This window comes from Tyto alba, unplaced genomic scaffold (assembly GCF_018691265.1).
Source record: "Tyto alba isolate M040663 unplaced genomic scaffold, T.alba_DEE_v4.0 Super-Scaffold_42, whole genome shotgun sequence".
Taxonomy (NCBI): Eukaryota; Metazoa; Chordata; class Aves; order Strigiformes; family Tytonidae; genus Tyto; species Tyto alba.
Window position 1 is genome coordinate 5,450,005 of NW_024881318.1, and position 23,091 is coordinate 5,473,095.

General features: G+C 40.9%; 1 protein-coding gene across 3 annotated transcripts in view; it reads right to left on the reverse strand.

Annotated features, from left to right (window-relative positions):
• SMAD4 (SMAD family member 4) overlaps positions 1-17,187 on the reverse strand; it is a 28,748-nt gene extending 11,561 nt beyond the window's left edge. The window contains exons 1-7 of one of the 3 annotated variants that reach the window (XM_033011131.2): positions 16,810-17,187; positions 6,961-7,326; positions 5,854-6,028; positions 5,400-5,429; positions 3,610-3,825; positions 1,687-1,806; positions 1,445-1,555 (exon numbers count right to left, since the gene is read on the reverse strand). In XM_033011131.2, the coding sequence (XP_032867022.1) occupies positions 1,445-1,555; positions 1,687-1,806; positions 3,610-3,825; positions 5,400-5,429; positions 5,854-6,028; positions 6,961-7,209 (901 nt within the window). In that variant the 5' untranslated portion in view covers positions 7,210-7,326; positions 16,810-17,187. The remainder of the gene's footprint in view (positions 1-1,444; positions 1,556-1,686; positions 1,807-3,609; positions 3,826-5,399; positions 5,430-5,853; positions 6,029-6,960; positions 7,327-16,809) is intronic. The other 2 variants (XM_033011132.2, XM_033011133.2) reach the window with 2 other exon arrangements.
• Positions 17,188-23,091: the final 5,904 nt, after the last annotated feature.

A 23,091-nucleotide genomic window follows, 5' to 3' on the forward strand; every position in this document is an offset into this window, starting at 1 on the left:
GCAAGGAGAGACACTGTACAGAGGCATGTGATATATGTGATACAAATCTGTCAGAAACCACACTTCATTAGTTTCACCAATCACAGAACAAGTGATGCTTGTGGACCTGATCATAAGAAACAGTCCCTGAAGATTGAAAAACCCCTAGAGAACCCATTTTCTAAAGAAAAAAATACTGGCTACAGTCTCAGTCAGTTTATTCTCTCTACTTTTACAAACTAACTAGGTCCCTTAGAGTCAGCAGAGAACAAGGAGGGAAGAAAACATAGTATTATAAGTAACAGCAGCTTTTGCAACAAGATGTCAAAGCAGGCACAATGTTGGTAGGTGTCAAAACATGCGACTTTCTGAAGTGAGAAATGGCAGCAGCGGAGAAAAGCTTTATGTGGTATCACCAGCCAGTTACAAATATTAATTATGGAAAGATACATGCACTGAGATACAGTATCTACAGCACCACTACAGTCTTCACATCCTGTATTTCTGACAAAATGACAAATGGAGTGGGATTGTAACAGAACAAAATAATGAAACTTAAGAACTGTATCTAAACCACTATTTTCTGCATAGAGACAAGTGAAAAGTCAATTCTAACATTAACTCACAGTATATTCTCCCTTTCACTAACAATGACTGCTGCAAACAGGTGATATGGTTAAGTACTATAATTAGAAAATAAGGAATTCTTCTAGATTTTTGCCACAAAATCTAGAAACACTTTAATTTGGGTGGGTTTTTTTGCACTATGCTCTTATAATGCATCTACTGTGCTAGACACTAACACTAGAAGTTTGATCACTTTTTTTTTGTCCTTCCCATCTCCTGTACCTTAAAACAAGAGGCTGTGGTTCTATTTCATAGGTGAAAGAGATTTTCAAGTTTGTGTGCCAAACGTACTCATGAATCAGGCTGTGCCAAGACCACTTTATTGACAAGTACTTTACTGCATAAGCTTTCACGAAGCTCTTTTAAAGCGGTTCGTGTACACCGACACACATCTTCCAAAGCTTAATGTAGACTGGTACATCATTAAGACATGACTTGAAAATTTATAGAAAATAAAAGCAGCCAGGAACTTCCAAGTTTTGAAAGAAAAATATCCAAACAACACATTCTGAATCAACTTCCTTTTCCACAAAGAAAATATTTACTACCAGATTGCAAAGCTTTAAAAACAGAGGTTTAGAAAGGAAATGCTAGTTTTGTTAGGTATAGAAAAACATCGATAGTATAGATGGTATCACTATAGCTATCGGAATTTCTAATCTCTGCTGCTTTAACAGAAGAAACTCCATCAAGCTCTTACACATAACTGTCAGAACGTACTAAACACAGCCATGACAGTTCTATAATGACGGAAAAAAAAAAAAGGATTTGAGGGTGAAGAATAACCACAAATGAGCCCCAAGCATTCAACAGAACTGAAAATAAAATTACTACTTACAGTAATGTCCAGGATGCATAGGTGGATGATGCTGAAGATGGCCATTCTGGTGGTGAGGTATGGTAGGTGTGTAGGCTGCTGTTCGACTTCCAGTCCAAGTTGTGGTACTATCTAGAAAAAGAAAGGAGCGGCTGGTTTTTAAGGGAGTTTTTCCACATCTCACTTCTAATCCTCTATATCTCCTGAACATTTGGAAACTCGTTTTAGAAAACTAAGAAGAGTGCACATATGTATATACTCACTGTGATGGTAAGTAGCTGGCTGAGCTGTAAACCCATTCTGCTGAGTTCCTGGCTGAGGCCCTGAAGCAATCTGTAAGAGTCCATCACTATGGCTACCTGTCAATATACTGGTAGGTTGACCTGGTAAAAAAACACACTACCTATTCATGAACGTTCCAAAATTTTAATTAAGAAGAGCTCAGCACTACTGGGGAGGAAAATACACCCAACTAAGGGCACTGCAATACACAGTTCCTACAAGTTTGGTTTCAGTATTTTTTTTCCACCCACCAGAGTGTCTTAGGAAATGTGAAGCAAGATGCTCTGCATCAGCTAATTTTGTCTCTGACACCCTTAATATTTTAGGAGTAGAAGTATGCAGAGAACTCTGTTTATCAACCGCATCTTTGTTTTGTTCACATCTCATTTCTCAGTTTGAAAGGAAAGAAGAGGAAACGTCACAGGTTTTACTGAACAACACAGCTGGAGTAGATTTGGTATGAATCCAAAGAGGCCAACAGTAAGCCCAATAAGTTGCTTATTTTCAGCATGTTATAACTACTGTTCCTAAGGAGGACACCCGCTTAAATTCACATTCCTCCAAAACGTACTGAACAGTATTTTATTTTTAAAAATAGTGCCTGAATAGAGCTGCATACATCACTGGACTACTTCCTGAGAAAGTTGCTGGGTTTTTTTTCTCCCAAATAAATATTTAAAGAATTGTCTAAGCTTTAAAGTAAAACTACAGATAGTTCAGAACAGGTTAAGAGAATTTGATCTTAAAAGGCTTCAGCTCAGCCATTAACACTAGACTGATCAGCAGTTTCACAAGTACACTTGCACTCTCAAACTGGTATGGCTAGCAGAATTTAAAACATTGAAAACTTGAACTAAAATCAAAAAAGATCTTTTTTTTTCTCCTGTCCACTTGGCTCCAACAATTAAAGCACTGATGAGAAAAAGTTATTGGCTATGAACTGTTGTGCAAAGGCAATACAATTAAACTGCCTATCCTTTTTTCCTCTGCTGGAGACGAATATAGACATCATATCTCAGTTTGGCGAAACCATCATTAGTTTTATCAAAAAAGTTGTGATCTAGAATTAAATAACATTATCAAAACACCATGCCACCATAATTCAACTTTGAACACATTAAATCCATTTTATTCACACATCTTTGATACTAAAGTGACAAAGAGTATGTGAAACCTCTCCAAACTTCATGGCTTCCCTACATTAGGGCTGCAGGGCACTGCATACGAAACTGCTTTACTGTGCTGCTGGAGTGAAGTGTGAGGCTTGATGTTGGTAAACCAGACTCTTCCACTTGTACCAAATACAGACAGAAAAGAAAGAAAAACTTCAACACAGCACTCCAAAAGACTCATGAAAACATTAATCAGGCCTGTCACTTTGCTAGTACAGTGGGTCATTATAAAAATAATCAAGTTAAAACTGGAAGACTCATTTTGTCAGCTGTGGAACACTAAAGACCTGTCTGAAAATGTCTCGATGCTGTCGCCTTACAGTGCATCTGTTTGTTGTCCCGCCTGCTGTTGTAATAAAATAATAAAATCTCTTTCCATTCCTACAGCAATTATTCCAATAATAGCCATGATGTTTTGTCAGTGGTCAGTTGTTTTAACATTGTATTACTGAACCTTTGGCATTTCCAAAACAGGCTTGTGACACTCATGTAGCGTCAGTCTCATTTTAAAAAGACGGGGTCACCAGGAAAAGTTACTCAAATTATGCTCCAAGTTAAAACCTTAGGTTAACACTTACGAGACTGCCTAGATCATACTGCCACACCCTTTATTGGCGTAGTGCGGCAGCAGCACGGTTCCAGTGCAAGATCTACTTTGGCAAAAATCAGAGGTTATCTCTGCACTTTCGCGTTTTCACAGTTTAGTACTTCGTATAATCTCGATGATCTTACTTGTTGAAGCCACAGGAATGTTGGGAAAATTAGTGGTGCTGGTAGTGCTAGCCTCAGTAGGAGCTAACATGGCTGGGGTGCTATAAGGCTCTGTAGATGCCCTGTTACTTGGTGGATGCTGGATGGTTTGGACTGAATGGCCTTCGGCAGAAGACAACGACGGCTGCCCCTCATAGTCATGGACGTATTCGTCCTTCACCAACATGCTTGATGGAGCTGTGAAGAAGCAAACAGTTAAACATGCAAATCAAATCTATCTTCAGTATTTAATTACAAATTGCACTGCTACTTTCAAGCAACGGCAATGCTATTAGAATACTGGGGGGAAGATTTAACCTATATAAACATTGCCAAAACACTCCTTTAAATTACAAATAAGCACCTCAAGTCAGCAGCAGGAAATTTTGATGCATAACTGGATGGAAAACCAAACTGTTTATTTTGCTTACTGCTACCAACCAAGCAGTTTAGTCCCACAGTAGTAAACTCCAACAGCATTTTGTTTTCATTGCGGGATTGGACATGGTTACTAGAAGGGGGAAAATGTGCTTTTTGTCAAGCACCTAACTATATGTTAATGCAGTAGCTAACAAACCAATTCCTAGTATACAAGTAAGCTCCTATGAAAAATGTAATTCATGAACACAGCACTAAAAACTTCACGCATCCTTTAGGTAATTTTAAGCAGCTCTCATCCAAATTGACTAGAAATACCAAATTCACACTCAAAGACAATGTAACACTACTCTATATTTAACAATGTAGCCACCAATTTAGAATACTGCATATAGAGTGTAAAAAGCTACCACCATCACCACTGCTAGAATTTATTTCTAAATATCCTATGGAACATCTTCAAGCAAAACTCTTACACTACATTAGCTCCCATGTTCATTTTTAAAGCAGCCTTAAATATATTAAAATCTGACAGTAATTTTCTGTTTCCTGCTGCAAAAGCAGTAGCACAATGAGAAAACACTTATTATGTATTTAACTGCTGGCTAGTAAACTTTGATTCTATACAAAAGGATAATTTTTCAGAAGACACAGGTAACAATGCAAACCAGCAGAGATGTGCATGTAAGTTAAAGCTTGTGAAGTTAACAGTTTGTTGGGTTGTTTGGGGTTTTTTAAAGTCATTTTTGCTTGAATACTTCTAATATTGTGCTAAAAACATTGGATTACCCAAATCTCCCTCTCTATGAATTTCTTCTGGAAGGGAAAAAAATTCAGTTTTGAAATAAAGCAGTTACCAACTGCACAACGTCAGATTTCTGAATAATGCTGACTGGACATTTAATGTCCAATTTGTCTAAAGTTTCAGGGAGAGCAAGAATATTATATTGCTTCATTCAATTGCGTATTAATTACAGAATTTCTATCATTTTATTTTTAAACTGCTTACTAAAATCGTAAGAATCTATTGTTCCCAATTCAATTAATTAGTCTATCATACAGGTGCACACATTCCTGGGTATTTTTTTTTTTCTGTTGTCTCATTAGCAGCACCCAACACTGAGGTTTTTGGGTTTTGTTGGTGTTTGTAAGTTGCAGGCCATGAAAACAGAACTTACCTACAAGCTGACCTGAAGCCTCAACTGAAAGAATTTATCAATACTTGACTCCCATGTGCTACTTAGCTGGTTTTCCAAAACCTGAGAGACAAATACATTTCCATCTGCTCTCTATACTCCCTCCCAAGGAGACACACAGGAATAAACTGTGTATGTACTGAAAAGCTTAACACAGTTTGTGCCCACAGAGATGCAAGAGTAAACAGAACTACTTACCAGAACTCTGTAGTGTCAGTCCTGAGAGATCTTTAAAAAGAAGAAAGAGAAAAGAACGTGTGGAGGATTATCTACACAGTAATCTTCCACACTGTTTGAACATTAGGTTTATAAGCCTTTACAAATTAGTACTACAGACTCCACATATTACACCTCCTCCATCACAACACCAGTCGCAACGCTAAGCTATTCCTAGGATACACACTAACCATAAGAACTCTGTGCAAAGCCAACAAAAATGCTTAAACAAAAGTCACAAACTGTTCTTTCAAATTGGGAATAAAGGTAAAAGAATAATTCCATTAAGAAGATGGACAAGAGCATATGAGAGTGATCTATAATTAGATCATTAAAAGTTAATGTTTCTAATTTAGGCCTGTATTTTCTACACTCAAAAGGAAAATACTTTACATTCTATTCCCACTGTTCCATTTTAAATCAAGAGTCTACTTACCAATGCCAGGTGATACTACACGCTCATAATGGTAAGGGTTTACACAGACACTGTCACATTTTAAGTCAAAAGCATACTGACAATATTTAACATGCTTGAGTTCATTTTTATGAAGATCAGGCCACCTCCAAAGACGAGCGTAAATCACATGAGGGAATCCCTTGCGACCAGCCACCTAAAAAGTTAGACACAAAAGTTGATTGGGAAAGTAGCAAGACATTTCACTTTACTTTAGTGAGGAGCAAAGCTGGAAGAGGACAAACAACAACACAACCTCTCTCCATCATCAAAATATGAATATATGAAAAAAAAGGTGTACAGTTTACCCAAGTTCTGTACTCAACAGAAATAAACTTCTATTAGGGTTTTGCTACGGTTAAGTCAACACTGTGATTCTTAAGAAAAAATACTGGATACAAAATGGCAGAAGCAGAATTTGTGCTTAATGTAGTATGTATGGTCACCTTCCCCACCATGGATGATGAAGGAGCTTTGCCCCAGAAGAAGAGGAACAAGGCACTAAGCTACACTACAAGGAATTTACAAGTAGAAGAATGCCAATCCATTATACTGGAAAAAAAAAAAAAAAAAAAAAAAAAAAAAAAAAAAAAAAAAAGCTTCTAGGGTAGACAGAAAGCTAGCCAGCAAACATGACATCTGTCCTAGAACAAGGAAATCGCAACCCAAGCTATACAGGTACTGAGTACTGACAATATAAGGCTAACATAAATCCTCAGTGCAGACTCCTTGGAGTACCTTAGCAAGGGATCATCGGTCTCTCTGCACACTGCTGACCAACACAGAGCTAACAGAAGCTTGTAGTGAAAATACCAGGATAAACAGCCGAATTTGTTACGTGACCCTGCTTTTTACTGCCACACACACACTCGTTTAGAACGGCTGATCCAACGCCTTGTGCTCCTTTTAAAAAAAAATAATCAACTACTGCAGCAGTCCAGAGCTCCAGCCACAAAACATGACTACAAATGGGGGCAAGGGGGGATGCAAGAGAAGAGCTACTCTTCCTCAACACTCTAGGATCCTGTGTCACTCACTTTTGCTCCAGCTTCACTAGGAGGAAAACATCTGATTTTCACTTGTACTAACCTGAAGCCTCCCATCCAGCGTTCTCTGTATTGTAACACACTTGCTAGGATGAGCTCCATTTGTGGTTATAGCTGTAATCAAAGAATCCAATTCATCTTTTTTCTCCTTTAGCTTTTTAACTAAACTTTCAATTGCGCGTTTTGCAAAAGTTTCACTCTCTCCACCTTGTCGATGGCACATCAAGCTGTGAACAATGCTCAGACAAGCATCATTACTTGTTGGCGTGTTAGTAATAGACATATTGTCCATTTGTCACAGCTTTTTCTTTCAGATCAAATGTCAGTTTTGGGGGCTGTTATGATTTTCAAGCTGATGAACAAGAGATGATCCAAGTTAAGTGTTAGATGTACTGTCTCTTGGTAAAACCTAGGAGGAAAAAATATCTACATTAGAATTGTTTTTAACAAATTGCAGATCATGTTTCTAAGGAAGTCTGTGGCTTTTTGCTTCTTTTATTTTCAAGCTAAGTGCAGGATATTAAAAGCATATGAAAAAACTGCATTGCTTGTCCCATGATAGCTAAAACATGCTTAAGACACTGCATGAACAGTTTTAGATAGAAGTTTTTTTTTTTCCCCTAGTAGCAATATTTAAATAAAGATTTAAAGTTTATATACATGTACACATAATATGTACATATAGAAAGCTAGGGATTATTAAATGAACAGGCTCTGAATCAGGAAAAGGAAAACAGTGGCAATGATTTCCTATGTTTTATACTGGTAGGATGAAACCAAGTGAAAATACTGACTGGGAATCAAGGGGCATTGATTTAAACAAAATGTGAATAGTGAAGAAGCATGAACACACACCAGAATCATCTGTCATTTTTATTTAATAATCCTGTTCAAATAGTTCAGCTACATTCTGACCTCAGACTAACTCTGTTTCTCTTTGCTAATCAGAAAGGCAAAAACTGTACCTGGCCATTAGCTTAATACACATTTATGTAAATTAGTATTGTGTGTAACTTCGTATATGAAAATCCCAACTGGCATGTTTGTCTTTAATTGCTCTGATCCAGCTTCTTATGGATCAAGACGAGTCAACTGAACTCAGTAAAAAAGCACTTCCAAATTGTTTCAAGCGGAATTGCCTTAATTACAATAGATATAAGACAAGGAGTATGTCCCTCCTGACACATTTGCCCTTTAAACTCCATTTGTTAAGAACCTGCAGTGGTTTCTGGTCATTAAGTCATTCTTCTCAAAGCCAACAAATCTCATCCTTTTGAAGTTTCCTTTAATTCAGAAATTAGTAGAAGAGCTGGCCTGATTTTTCTCAATTCTGAATGAGCTAATTACTACATTTTATCTTGCTTTATCCAGAAACACAGGACAGCAGGTTTTGTGCAGTCACAGAAATGGAGTCTAACGTTGTCAAAAAAGCAGCTTTGGTTCTTCAAGCATCTCTGGCTTCAGGTAGTCATCCACTAACACCACTATCAACTATGGGGTCTTACTTCAAGACACTGGCAGCAAATACACACAAGTGATTTTACTACATTTACATTTTCTGAGTAAGCTTAAAATATAAGCCTTACCGAAACAAACATGTTCTTGGCAAGGTAAATAAAATGTATTTGATTTCAATAGTTAAGGGGAAAATGCTTGTTCACATTATCTGAGGAACACATCCAAAGACCTGTTTCTGCACTGGAATTTTCCATGTTATCAGAAGTACAGTAATAGCAGCTATTTATTGGAAACAAATGTGTTGCACAAAAATAAGAGTCAGATATTAATTCACAAAGTTAACGCATCACACAAATTACAGTGTGAATGCATGGCTTCCCTTATTGTAAAAGGAATATTGTAACACAAATCTAACACAATTATAAAGTCTTCCCTATTTAATATTTTACTCTATTTCAACTTCAATATAGCATGCTTTGGTATAGTTGAAAAAAAGCACATCACAAATCCTTTCCCACCCCTCCATTTTCAATAGTTTTCTTCTTTTGTAAGTATGCTTCTGGACCTAATTTCTCCCAAAGGAAAACAATTACCTAAAAGTTTGAGTCAGATATTTCACCTAGATATTAAAGTTCCTCCCTCAACGCTAGTTTTTTTTATGCTTCAACTCAATGAGCCTCTTTGAAAAGTCAAGCTTAACCTGCCAATCATTCTCCATGGCAACTCACACTTGCATAAATCCATAAAAGCTTGCCAGATAAAACAGAATAGAACATCATTTTTCTTAAGTATAAAACAGCATCCAGATAGATATGCATAAATAATCATAAATAAGTAAACTGATAAATCTACTAGCCAAAAGAGCTTTAAATAAAGAGATGCTTAGACACCCCTAAAACCATGAATGAGAATTTTGCTTGCTGGCTTTCACAGACTAAGATCAAGCAAATAAATCCTTATTTAAGTGGAATGATCTTCAGAAATGTTGAGTCACCCCTCAGCTGCCACTGCACTCAATAGGAGCTTCTGACTGTTCAGCACTTCTGAAAGCTGGGCCACTTGTTCAGGATTTTGAATACTGTTACACACTGCTGGTGCATAATTGCACGGTAATTCAGGAGCCTCCCTTTAGAAATCGCTTCTACAGAAATCCTGTATTTAATCTTGCAATTTTGACCCCCAGAAAAAGGGGGTGAGGTCAGTGGCTATCAATCTGGAACATATTGATAAGTGCTGTGACATATTTCTCCTGAAGCACCAAAAGCATTAGTACATTTTGCAAACAAGCCAAGTTTTTACGTTCCATGAATTTAGTTTCTCATGAAATAGCTCTACACGCCTATCTTTGACTGAGTCACACATTCAAGAAGTGCCTTAACACCTTCTTACTATATTACTTTCATGTGTGCAAATAAAAGCAAAATGCAATCTCAATGCATTTTATTTTTAGAAGATAGCCTTTGAAGTTAAGGTTCCAGCATGCCCTCAGACATGGAGAGCTAGATGTTCTGAAAACTCTTATGCTTTTGTGATTTAACATTTACTTGATGTGAGCATGAAACTTCAAAATTGCTCCTTAGCACTTCCCCCACCCAAGTAGGTGATCCCACACCACAGCCCAAGCTTAGATTTACAGTGAAATAGGCAGGGCCAAATATATTGAGCAAATATCCTCTATCCAGGAACTTAATGGAAATGGGTGAGAAAACGCTTAGGGGGAAAAGGAGCAGAGAGAATAGACAGGGAACACGAGAAACGCAGCAGGAGACGACAGTGCTTGTAGTGAAGCTCTCAGCTTCACCCACCAAGGAACAAAATGGTATCTCTCTCCCTTTTGCTATAGTGTGATGGGAGCAGAACACAGAAGAAATAAAAAAAAATGGGGCAACCTAATGTAAAACACCAACAAGTTACACAGAGTATCTCATTATGTTATACAAAGTAATTTATTTCAATAACTAAGTATTAGGAGGTATGTTATGAAAGAAGTGAACAACTAGTGCTCTGCAATACTCTATGTATTCTAACAAGGATAAACTCATCTGAAGAGGAGATAAATCTAGAAGACAAAGGAAGTTAAGACTGACAGGTAATTAAAGCCACATTTGATGATCTGTAGCAAACACACTACTATCTCAGAAAACTGATAAGTAACCATTAACTGAAACTCTTCCTTCAAGACTGACGCAGACCTGAATAAATACCGTAATTCTGCCATACATCCTGCTTCCCCACAGCTGCCTTGCTGAAGGGTGATGTATCTTTTAAGCCTGTGCAATGAAATTCAAAACATGAAGCAGCTGTCTAAAATTAAAAATGCAACGCTGGTGCCACATGCCTCATTTTCATGCCTGTGGATAATTCTGCCAGAAATGGTTACCTGAACAATATAAATAGATTTTAAAAACACAGGCATCTATAATAGCATGCTACCTCATATAACTCAAAATCAAATTTATTATTGACTTATCTACATGCAAGTAAGATTACTGAACTCTCACACTAGTGCCCTCATTGCACTTACACTTATATTATGGGCAAGAAAAGCAAAATAGGCACCGTACTGACTCAAACTATTCTACTGTTCTCAAATTAATTGCTACCTTCTCTTTCTCAAAACAGCAATCATTTTACTAGTGTGTCTAGAAAACAGAGACGAGGTTTAATGTTCAGCATCTTCTGCAAAAGCTAGCTCCAGGAGAGTATTCCCATTTCTGGAAACAAGGTGCTCCTGATCAACTAGAAAAAACTGAGCAAAGTACAAAAAGCCAATGAGATCTCATCCAGAGGGATAACTAATACATTTATGGAACAGAAAATTAATGTTCCACCTTGTTTGCCAGTATCTCTTCAGCTGCACCAGCAAGATAATATAAGCTAGCACAGCTTAAGAACAAGTGCTTTTACATGCCAAAAAACAAGAGCAACAAAAACAGCGTGAGCCATGACTTCCAAATATTTGCAGAAACTCTTCAGGCAGCATACTAGGTATTTAAGAGATACAATCATTCGGACGGCCTCATGCGAGGCCCGAGAGTTGCTGAGGTATATTTCAGTTTGAAATTCTTAATCTAAAAAGCATGCAGACACATACAGACACGGACAGACACACATGCATGGCCTGAAGAAGGTGCAAGTGTTTTAAAAATAGAAAAAAGTTGCTCTGCTTCTCACGGTTAGAAAAAACACACAGACTTGATTTCCTTGATTTTACAGAGGTATTACTGCTGTCATACAGAAGCTCAACTGAGACGTAAGGGCAGGGGCTGCTAAAAAAATTACAAGGACTTCACCTAAGCCCTCATCAACGTGCCCTAGCCATCCAGCCAAGAAAATTTTGAAACTCATCTGAAAAATCCCCTCCTCCAAACAATTCCCGTTTCCAGTACTCTAAAACAGTTGAAATTTGCTGGTAAGTTACACATCTAGATTTCTTAATAAGAGCTCATGTTCATTCTACATATTATGAAGAACCTTAAATGAATATGTTTTTTTTTTTTTTTTTTTTTTTTTTACACTCACAAGTTACTTATCTTCCCCTCTCTCCTCCCACAAAAGCCACACTTTGCAATTTGGGGAGAATGATCAACCCCAAACAAGAAAAGGAAATAAATGCTTACACAGACAAACCAGGCGGTTATGGATGGAGCTGGAAGTCAGGGACGTAACCCAAAGGAATATGATCCAGGCAATCAGCAATCCAACAGCTTGGGCAAGACGGTTAATCCAGGCCCGACGCTGATATGATACACTACCCTATTCATTTACAGTAGGGTTTAAGCCAATCGCAGCTGTGGAAGGATCAAATTCACCAAGAAACTCAGTCTAAAAATGTGACAGTCCAAATGCCACTCGAAAATTACTTTAAGATACGGGCAAAAGGCCAAAACCCCCTCCATGTCACTTTCTTAGCATTTATTTCATTCCTTATGTTTCTACAGCAAACCAGGTATTTTCTAAACAAGAGACAACTTGACTCTTGGAGACTTCATTGTTTGCAGGACAAATTACATGGGAAGTAGTGTGATTAGGAGTGATCAAGTAACACTTTGTTTTATAAACTTAGATGCTACGAATTAAATACAGAAAAAGACACAGTGAAGCACTGTATTTAAATAAAAATTTTAAAAAAAGTCAAAAAATATAGTACATCCTTGGCACAACTGGAGCAATTGTTCCTTCAGGTGTCAGGGTAGCAACGGTCCTTTGAAAAGCTCTGGATGGAGAAAGGGAAGCAGTCTTGCAGATCAGCTCAGAAAAGAAGTTCCAGATATAGACGTGGTGCTGATGGTCCAGAGATGCTGGTGGGGAAGGCTGATAAACATGCCAGACGGGGGAGGCAGGGGAACATGCACAGCACACCCTGACAAATCAGCAGTGAAGGAAGAATGCAAGAGAGAGTTGCAACCACATGCACAATAAGTCTGAAATAAACAGCTTGATGGAAATCCAGCCAGTCTGCAAAGCTAAAACCAAAGAAAAAAGATTCTACATGTGCAAAGTATCAGATGACACATCTGGGGCTCAGGAAGCCTTTAGATGGCAAGGCTGAGATAGATTTGCCATCCTTTTGTACAAACTAATCAGATAATAGCCCTGTGCCACGTTGGAGCATTTCAAATTATCACCAACAGATGATCGTTGTAGGTCTCTTTCAACTGAACTACTCTATTCTAAATAATATGAACACAGATTTTTAGCAGCAGTTATGCAGAAATGCTCTATGATGCACATAAATATATAGGCCTGAGATTTTTTAGTACTGGTATATCTGTGTAAGGGCTGGTGTTACAAAATATACAGGGATGCTAAAGATGGTAACATGAAGCAAGTAAGTGTGTCTTAAAGCATTTACCAGGTACACTACAGCATTTCGATCTACACTATGAATCTTAAGATAACTTGGCTATCATCTATTGTAACATACTGTAGAAGGGTCTATGCAAGTCAGCAAATTTGTAGGCAGAATATCCTTTGTGATGAGCCATGACTTGAGTTATTACCACTAAGATCTTCAAAAAAGAAGCTCATAATGTCTGAACTTCCGAGTAAAAAAGAAAATAAAAACATGTATATTGCAGTAACAAAGAAAAACCACAGCCAGATCAAGGCCTGTAGTACCATATGATGTCAAAGGGAAAGATTCACAGCCTGCAATTCTGGGCAGTCATACACCAAGGCAAGGAGGGAAACGAATTAATCCAAAAAATACCCTAACCAAAAACGTATTTCCAAGTTGCCAATATAAAGGTAATTTTTGGAAATATACATATCTAAGGAAAAATAAGAATTGTTTGCTTGAAGCTACCACTGATGTTCTGGGAGCATGATTTACCAGTAACAGCCATCCCAGTCACAGATTTCCAGCATTTTGATACCAGGCAGTAATGCAATGCTAACAAACTGGCTAATTAGAATAGCGTACAAGTTGACATCTTGCTAGAACATTTCACACGAATAAAGGACAAGAAAGGCTCTTGCATAAGCTGTTGCCTCCAAAATTAGACATACACAAAGATGTCAGAAAAGCAGCATGTACATTTGATAGCTTTTAACCACCAAAAACATTACTACAGAGTTTTGCTGTTTAATAATGCAGTGGTAGAAGTTTTATGATAAACACGATAAAGAAAAATCCATAAACCAATAAAACAAAAGGCAGCTCATGATTTGATGAAGATATGAATAAGTGATTAAACTGCAGATAGTTTCCAGCACATTAGCCTATTATCTACTTGCCCAAAGGGTGAACAGGAACAAAATGTTTGTAGACATGAGAACAATTAGCGTTAAAGAGCAGGAGAAAGAGTACTTAGAAGATATTACACTTGCAGTGTTCTGTACAGTAAGAGCTAACATTCCCCAGAATACTATTTTTGTGTGTGCATCTGAATCATCAGTATCAATTCTGCTCATCTCACTGTCAGCAGCTACAAAAATTTAAGACACATGACAGCATAAAAGGAACTGGAGAAGTTTTAAGACAACTCTTTCATCTTAACATAAATCCACAGTTAAAAAGCATGAGCAGCCATTTCTTTGTGGAAGAACTGATGTGATGTAGCTGCCCAACTGCAGCCCTCAGCATCTTTAGTCCTCTCAGCTTCCACCTGTGCACTTCAACTGCCTTCAAGAGCACTTTACAAATGCAACAGACTGATCCTGTAAACAAAGCAAACATTTCTGCTGCACAAGGCTCCAGGCTTTTTATTCTTGTTCAAAAAACTAACAGTAAAAAACACATTCAAATCCTTATCTTGTTTTGGGAAAACATGGGGGTCTGGACATGATTAAAAAGGTAGCACTACTATGCTGATACGACTACATACGCACACATTTTAAGTCCTAAAAGTTGCATTCTTTATTCGGTTCCCCTCCTCTCTCTCTCTCTCTACATTTCTGTGAAAGCATACAGCTGAAAAAAAACCTCCTTATTTCAATCTAGGCTTCTGTATGGTCAGAGAAGGAAGACCACTGCACATTACAACACTAGAGTGGCAAGGGCAGTAAACTCCTCTACAGCTGGATCTACAACGCAGACCCAGGCACCTCACACTACATCACCTCCGAGAGGGCACCCTTGGTATCCCACCCAGCAAGAGGTCATCCCCTCCTGATCCTAGCACCCGGGGGTAAGGAGGGGGATGAAAACCGGGGAATAGCAGGAGAGATCACGTTCAGAGAGCAGAAGGTGCTGGAAGTCCTTGCCATAGAATGACAGAGCAAACCTGAACTAACTCCTCCTCAGAGTCTCCTGCGAGACCCATCTTCTTGCAGAAGGCTTCCTTCAACAAAGACAAACAGTAATCTGTCGAAACCTCACAAACAGAGGAAACAATTGTGGCTATGCCAAGCAATAAAAGGAAGAGTCAAACCTTGCTCAGGCAGAAGTGGTCTGATTTTTCACTTGTACGTAATGTTTCGATATTCTAGCAATAGGTGTATTAGATAACATCTGTTCTTTATTGTAATCTGCACAGGGATAATGTTCTCTGCATTTGTTCGAGCTTTAGAAAAAAAAAAAAAAAAATCACCTCTGGGCAAAGCAAGCATGGAAAATTCCAGCCCCAACCAAAAGCAGAGGTTTTTCACAAGGTTAACAACGTAGGAAAACAGAGTCCTAAAATTCCAGCAGGACCTTAACAACAGCGCGGCACCCGATCTGCTCTCGGCACCTTTGTTCTCCACTAAATCTGTTGATACCTCTCAAAACTCTCATCCCTATTGTGTTAGCTGTGCTTGAATGCATTATGTAAAGAGCAGTCTACTTAAAAAAGGCATTCTAATCAGCTTGAGACACTGCTTCTCTCTAGGCTTCAGTTCTTTGAAATAAAGTTTCTATATCAATATTAAACACGCATGCTTATGCAAGAAGCAAATCAAAAGACGTTCATGAATGCAAAGTGGGAAGAAACTCCTTCCTGTAACAATCCGGCCAAGATAAGAGGAGGGCCAGAAGGACAAGTTGCCTACTTATCATGACGCTGGAGTACAAAAACAGGTTTAGTTTTATAGGGCAGTATAGCTATTTCAACAATCTTGCACAGAATTACCTACATTACCGAATGAAGTAGCAAAAGTACAAGACTCTCACAATTGAAAAGATGACAGCTATTGCAGAGTCTGAAATCACTCGTCTGTTGACAGTGGCACACCATTCTTAACCAAGATAATTTGAGAAGTGGTGGTAAAAGACACCACGATCCTACTCCAACTATATGTGTTTGACAACAGTTGGTTTGCAGCAGTACAATTTAGGCTCTCTAACTAATAACACACCTAACCCACAACTAGATTACCCCATAAATTAACCAGCCTTCCGTGGTAACACCTAGAAGACTCAACTACGCAGCAAGTCACAAACCTCCCCCAAAACCCACACCCCCAGAAACAGGGAAGGCGAAACAGTAAAATGGGAATCATCTGTAATTAAACACCCCTCGCGCTGAGCAGCCCCACACGGCCTGAAAATCTGCTACAAGAAGCAGCAGCGCTCGCTGTAATTGCGAGTAAGATGGCAGATTTCAAAGAACCGAACGCGAAGCGGCTCAGGCAAAACCACCCCCCAGGGGCATTTTCCAGCATGCGGGAGAGAGCGGTCTGCGCCAACAGCAGCGCAGGTAAGTTTGAACTGGGGGCAGGCCACCTGGGGAGCCTGGGCGAGAGAGGAACGCTTTTTTGTTTTGGTTTGGTTTAAATAATACTAAAAGTTTGGAAGGGGGGGGGGGGGGAGGGGGAGAGGGATGGGGCGGAGGATCCTGGGTTTTTTATCGCTGAGGGGAAGCGGGGGAGGTGGGGAGGGAGGCGAGGAGGGGAAGGCAGGGCGGGGGGGGGGGTGTCGGTGCCCCGAGTCCCTGTCACGGCCCCAGTTGAATGGGGGGGGGGGGGTGTGGAAAGGCGGGCGGGAGGAAGAGGAGCCGGGAGCGGATGTTACCTGGGCGGCGGAGCGGCTCCGGTGAGGGGCGGCGGTGCCGGGAGCGGGGGGGTGGGAGCTCTCCCTCGCCTCAGCCGGCCCCGGTGCAGCGGGAGCGGGCCGGGCCTCCGCCCCCCGCCCCGGGCTGCGGCCGGGCCGAGGCCGGCGGGGCGGCGCTCACAGGCCGGCGGCGCGGGGGAGAGGGGGGGGGGGACGCGGCCGCCCTGGGACGGCCACCCCGGTCGCCGCCGCTTTGTTGTCGTTTTTCTTGCTTTTTTGGTTTGTTGTTGTTGTTGTTGTTTGTTGTTGTTGTTGTTGTTGTTGTTGCTGCCGCGGCTCCGGCCGCTCGCGCTCCGCGGCCGCCTCCGACACGTCCAGCCGCCACCGCGCATGCGCGACATCCGGGCAACACACCACCCCCTCCCACCCCCCCCCCTCCACTCCCCGCCGCGCCGCCACTGCGCCTGCGCAGCCGCGGCGGTTGCCGCGCCACCGGTGGATGGGGAGAGTGGGGCGGGCGGGCGCGTTCGGGGTTTATTTTTGTGGTTGGCGTCCGGCGGCGGCGCGGCGGGCCGCGGCAGGCAGCGGTCCCCGAGGGACCCCAAAAAGGAGCAGCCCCGAAAACTCAGCAAACCCCTGCAAATGCACGGGTCCGCAAACGCAATCCCCCTCCCCCCCCAAGCGAAAAAAACTGAAAACACAAAGCCCTATAAACGCAAAGCCCCATAAACTCAACCCCCCGTCGGTGTAAAATCCCACAAAGGCAACCCCCAGAAGTTGGAAGCTCTGCAGATGCAACCCCAACAAATGCACAAGGCCACAAATGCAACTCCCATAAATGCATAGCCCCACAACTGCAACCTGCCATAAATGTACGGCCCAGAATATACAACCCCCAAAAGCACAAAGTCTTGCAAATGCAACCCCAACAAATGCATAGCTGCACAAGTGTAAACCCCCACAATTGCAAAACCCCACAAATGCAACACCCCCCCAGCACTTGAAAGCTCTGCAAAGATGCCACCCCAACAAAGCCCTGCAAAGCCCCACAAATTCAACCCCAGCAAATGCACCGGGCTGCAAATGAAGCCCATTCCTCATCACCTCATCCAGCAAAAGCAAACTCTCCAAAGGAACTCAGCTGAAAAGGCAAAGATTAATTTTTTAAAAACTAGAAGATTACATCTTTCTACCTTTCTGGCGGTGGGCCACCGTTAGAATACAAAACAGAAGGGAAATGGTGCATGAAATACCATATCCACTGCAAAACCCACTACATTTTTGCTAAGTAAGTGGGGTGTTTGGCAAGGTGCTGGCGTGCGATCACAGCTACTCTGATAAGAACTACAAACGGTGGAAATCTTAAAAAAATTGTTATATTGCCATACCAAAATTTCCTGCTCACAGTATCAAGTCATTTATAGTCACTTCCACAACCAGTAAGAAGATCTTAGTGATGAAAAGCAACGTAAAATGCTGCTATATTTGTCATCTTTTCCTGGGTAGATGTAATCGAAGCCTCTTCACACCAGGATTTGCTGAGTGCACTGCAAATTATCCGTTTCTAGAGTTTTTGAAGCGTTACGGATGGGAGATGAGGGCTCCAGTTCAACGGGGAGCATGTCTCGTGCAGGACTCGTGGACCACAGCGCAGCAAATCCACATGCTCACAGGCTGCCTACACCAGCCTCTGGGCTGGCAAGTTATGAACCAGCGCTTCCCCTCCCTCTCCAAGGCATATAATTAAAAAAAAAAAAAAAAAAAAAACGGAATAATTTGCAATTTGTAAGCACAGTCTCTTCCCCCTTGGGCTTGCAGAACCAGCCACAGCCCCTCACCCAGAGAGACTATTTCCTCAAATATGGGGAGGAAAGCTACAAAACGTTAATGCTGAGCACCAAGCAGTGTAATTTTCAGATTTCCCACTGGTTGTATAATGGCAAATAATAAGTCTAAATATAATACGTTACATTTCCTTCCATTGGCAATAACCCTACTTTGCTTTCAAGGCATGCCATGAAGCAGAGCCCCTTCCAGACTGCTGGGGTGCAGCGAACTGCCATTACCCACCCTGTGTATTAAACATCTTTTCAACAGGCAGCTGTCTTTATAGGCAAAAAATTTAGTTTTTAAGGCCGGAGATGGCAGGGTGTTGGGAAATTCAGTGCAGTCGTTCACCTTATTTCACAAGCAGGTGTGAACAAGCTGCAAAGTCAACAAAGAAATCCCCAGTGATGACGCTGCAGCTGGGTTATGGGGTAGTGTGCTTAATTCCCCCCTGTAGCATGAATGTTGTATTAAATTTGAAAGCACCTGAACTAGGTGTCTTAAAAATACTGTACGCATCGCAGTAACTCTGTTTTTCTACATCTGTCTGAGGTGCATAAAGCAATCACTGTGATGTCCTACTCCACCGGATGGTGAAATGTGGAATTTGGGGGTGCACAAGCCATTAAGCGGGTGTTGCCATCATCTCCAGTGTCCCACGCTCGGCTGGGTTGACCCAGGGACTGGGGTGACACCCAGGTAGGTGCTTCACCGGGAAAGATGCTGCGCTGCTGCCTCCTATTTATCCAAAGCCAACCAGGTCCAGTAACAATTAGTCCTGGGAAGGACCTTTGTAGGCCATTAAGGTGATTTTGAAAGGCTGCAGAGATACCATGTCCAACGAAATGGTACTTTTTCCAACCACCTAAAGGCCTTTAAACTCAAACATTTTTTCAACTATCAAATGCTGATACTAGCAGGATCAATTTAACATGTTGTGGTTTAGCATCCATCCCCGCCTCCCTCCCCCAAATGTTACTTTGATCAAATTTCTGCATCTCGTTCTACCTCAATATCCCAATCAATATGTTTTTATTATTAATAAAAAATGCATTAAGTTGTTCTAGTGACTATGTGCCAAACCACTGATTTCAGTGAGACCTGGATCAGCCCTACCACCTTGCCAGAAGTTAGATTTCTAGAATGAAACCATCTGAGGTAAATAATTAATATCATTTTCCTTATAAATGAACATAATTCAGTAAGAGAAAATTATTTTTAAAGTCTGTTTTAAAAAAAATGTAAAAACCTCCCAAATGAAGATGATGTTTTTTCTACACAGACAGATGAAGAAGTCTCACTGTGGGCCATGGGGAGAGGTTGACACCAAAGGCTGAACCACCTCTAGCATCAAGGATCCCTTTCCCAGCTGGATTTAGAACCCAGATGGGATCTTGGGCTCTCCACCCTCAACACAGACAGCACTACGCTCAGAGCATGTAGGTAACTTATTTCTCAACCTTTTTTGCAAGCTCATGCAGATCTCAGCAGAAGGAAGATTTACTCTCACTCCCTTTGATCAATGTTCATCAGCTACACGTAAAACTCAGGAGCATATCTGCTGTTACAAAACACTTCATGTCTTATTTCCTCCCTCCTCTTCTTTCCCGTAACATAAAAAGCTTCTTTCTCAGTTTATCGAGTCCCTCTGCTGGTACCAGCTAAAAAAGGAACCAAACTTAGAGGAACTCTTCTAGGAAAGCAGAAGAATGTTTAAAATAAGTTATTCAAAGCTATAAAAAAATCTTCATTTACATACCCAGAACTTGTGAAAACACCCTCCCGGTGCCTACAGGACCAGACCAGCGTCCTTTATATCTTATCTCAGATGAAATACTCTCAGGCAAATATATTTTAATGCAAAGGAATTTTGTTCTCTAGTACTTAACAAATGGTTAATGGAAAGATAAACTCATTGTGAAAATAGACAATTTATGCTCCAAATTTTTCTGTCCTTACTGGTACACATGTTCCCATTAATTTAATTCAAGTCTTACTAGCAGTCAGATTTATAAAGTAATTTAGTATCCAGATTTAGATAGAGAGAGTGGACCATCATAAGCAAAGACACATGGGTCTGCCAAGAAAGAGACAACTGTAACGTGATTACAAATACTAAACCACTCTCTGCTGAAAATACAGGAATTTCACGTAACTCCAGCACTAAATGTACCCTTAGTCACCGACATGCCAAAAAGAAACCATTTTTTAAAATGACAGCCATATAGTTAATCTGTCCTTTAATATAGACCAGGCAGCTTGCAGCTTTTCTCCTCAGCTTAGAGGAAATTAAATGAGCATTTCTTCCCTTGACTGTCCGTACAGAATAAATTTACATTAAAATATGCACTAAGACATCAACCCTGTGCCCGGATGGGATACCTGAAGAGGACCTGGCCTGCTGCTTCGATTTGATACACTCTTCCCCTTGCTCTTCTTTATTCAAAATAGACCAGTTCTTTTAATTTGGGAATTAGATCCTAAGCCGTACTTGGGATGTAGTTATGTGATGGGACTGACCCAGTGGATCACCTCACTACTGCTAAAGGAGGGGGGTCCCCGCAGCTCCCCATTTCTGGTCAAGCACTTCTGCACCCTCCTTCCTTCAGCCCTTGCACAAGTCGTGCAGCAAGACAGCCTCACCCCGTAATTCACCCAAAAACTAGCCCAGCAGGCAGTTTTCTTCCGGGCTAACAAAAGCCAGTGGTTGTTTAACCAGGCAAGCGCCGGACCGCGGGGGCACCGGGACCGCCGGGCACGGTGCGGCGAGTCTGAGCCCTCGATTCATCTCCCCCATCCTCCCACACCCTCCCGTCATTTGGATGGGAACTGAAGAGGGACCCGAGTTCACAGCAATTAACCAACCGCGCGAATGCAAAAATGTATTTACCGCTGGGATGGATAACCCAGTGCTGGAGCAGCACGATCCAGCGCCGCGGGGAGATGAGCTGCAGCGGCGGGTGCGCGCCTTGCGGGTTGCATAGGCTTTTGGATTGCCCCTTGTTTTTATTTCCATTCCTCAGATTTTGTCGTTCACAGGTGGCACTCAGCGGATTTCCACAAATCCTCTAAATTGTGTTCTAAACTTCGTATCGCAGCCGTGAATGGCTTAGAAATGGGAATGTTTGGTTGTTTCAGTGTGGAAGCAGACGTAACAGAGCGGGTCAGGACAACGAAGTTATTCTTTCAGTGCATGAAACATAGACTAGCTGGAGACTGCTCAGATTTGACTACATAAAGCAGGGTGCGATATCAAGATCTCTGCATCTGCCATTAATTTTTATCTTACAAACAAAATCCAGTTTATGGGGAGAAAGAATGTGCCCCTGCATGAGCTGTAGACTCAAAGCTTAAAGATGCTTTATATCATTTTTAAGAGAGAAGTCGTAGAGATCTGTGAGTTTCTGCTCCAGAAGTCACTTGCTTCAAGTTTGCAACTCTTCCCAGTATCTGTTTTTTAAAGAAATCACAGACTTCCTCTACATTCCGCAGAATCACAGAATGGTTTGAGTTGGAAGGGATCTTAAAGATCACCTAGTTCCAAGATGATAGTTTGAAGCATGGACTATTAAAGTTGGTGTAATTCAGTTCAGAGTTACTGTAACTGCAGGTGAGACAGTCTGTTTGAACGGTGGGGATAAAACATCAAATTCAATTTGATCCTGTTAGTCAAACGCTAGGAAATCACACACCTTTCCTTCTTCTTGGAAGACTAGTCCTTAATTACAGCCAAGTACACTCTTAGTAAAGAAAACGGGAAAAGTATAAAAAAAAATATCTGCAGCATTTAACTTCCTCACCTCACCAGCCTGGTCTGGGTGAGGATTACCACTGCACCCAAGCCACCCTGGAGCAGTGAATCATTTACAGGGGGAGACATCTTTAAAGAGTGGGAGTGTTTTCGTTTTTAGGAGCTTTTATTCTCCATTTAAAGCAGGAAGGCAAAATGTATATTAAAACCAATTAAATTTCCCTCTGTATTACCATCAACTCAACAAAAGTACAAGCACAAACTCTCGCAGCTGTACTTAAACCTGCCAGAGTTTTCACTGTCTACTAGAAAGCTACGAAGTGCTTCAGCTTTCAAGAATCCATGCTAAGGGATGACCAGAAAATTGACCAGAAAATTTGGGAAGCTCCAACTTCTAGTCTGTTTTGAGGTGGAACGAAGAGGAGATAAAGTCAGTCCACATGTCCCTTAATGGAAAGAATAAAGTCGTTGCAGAAACAGACTGAGCTATACAGAGGTGAAATTCCTCCTGTAATAGTATCTCTACAAACACAAATACGCTTTTATCAGTCTAATTTCGCTTTGAAAATGCACTTGGAGGAACACTTTAGGACAGACTACTTGTCATCTGCCTATAGACTTCCTGAGCTTACTTCCAAAACTTTGCTGATTCAAGGAACAGGTATGCAAACTTAGGGCTCACACATGAGAGCTTTAAACGAATCAAATTGTTAAGAGTCATTCAC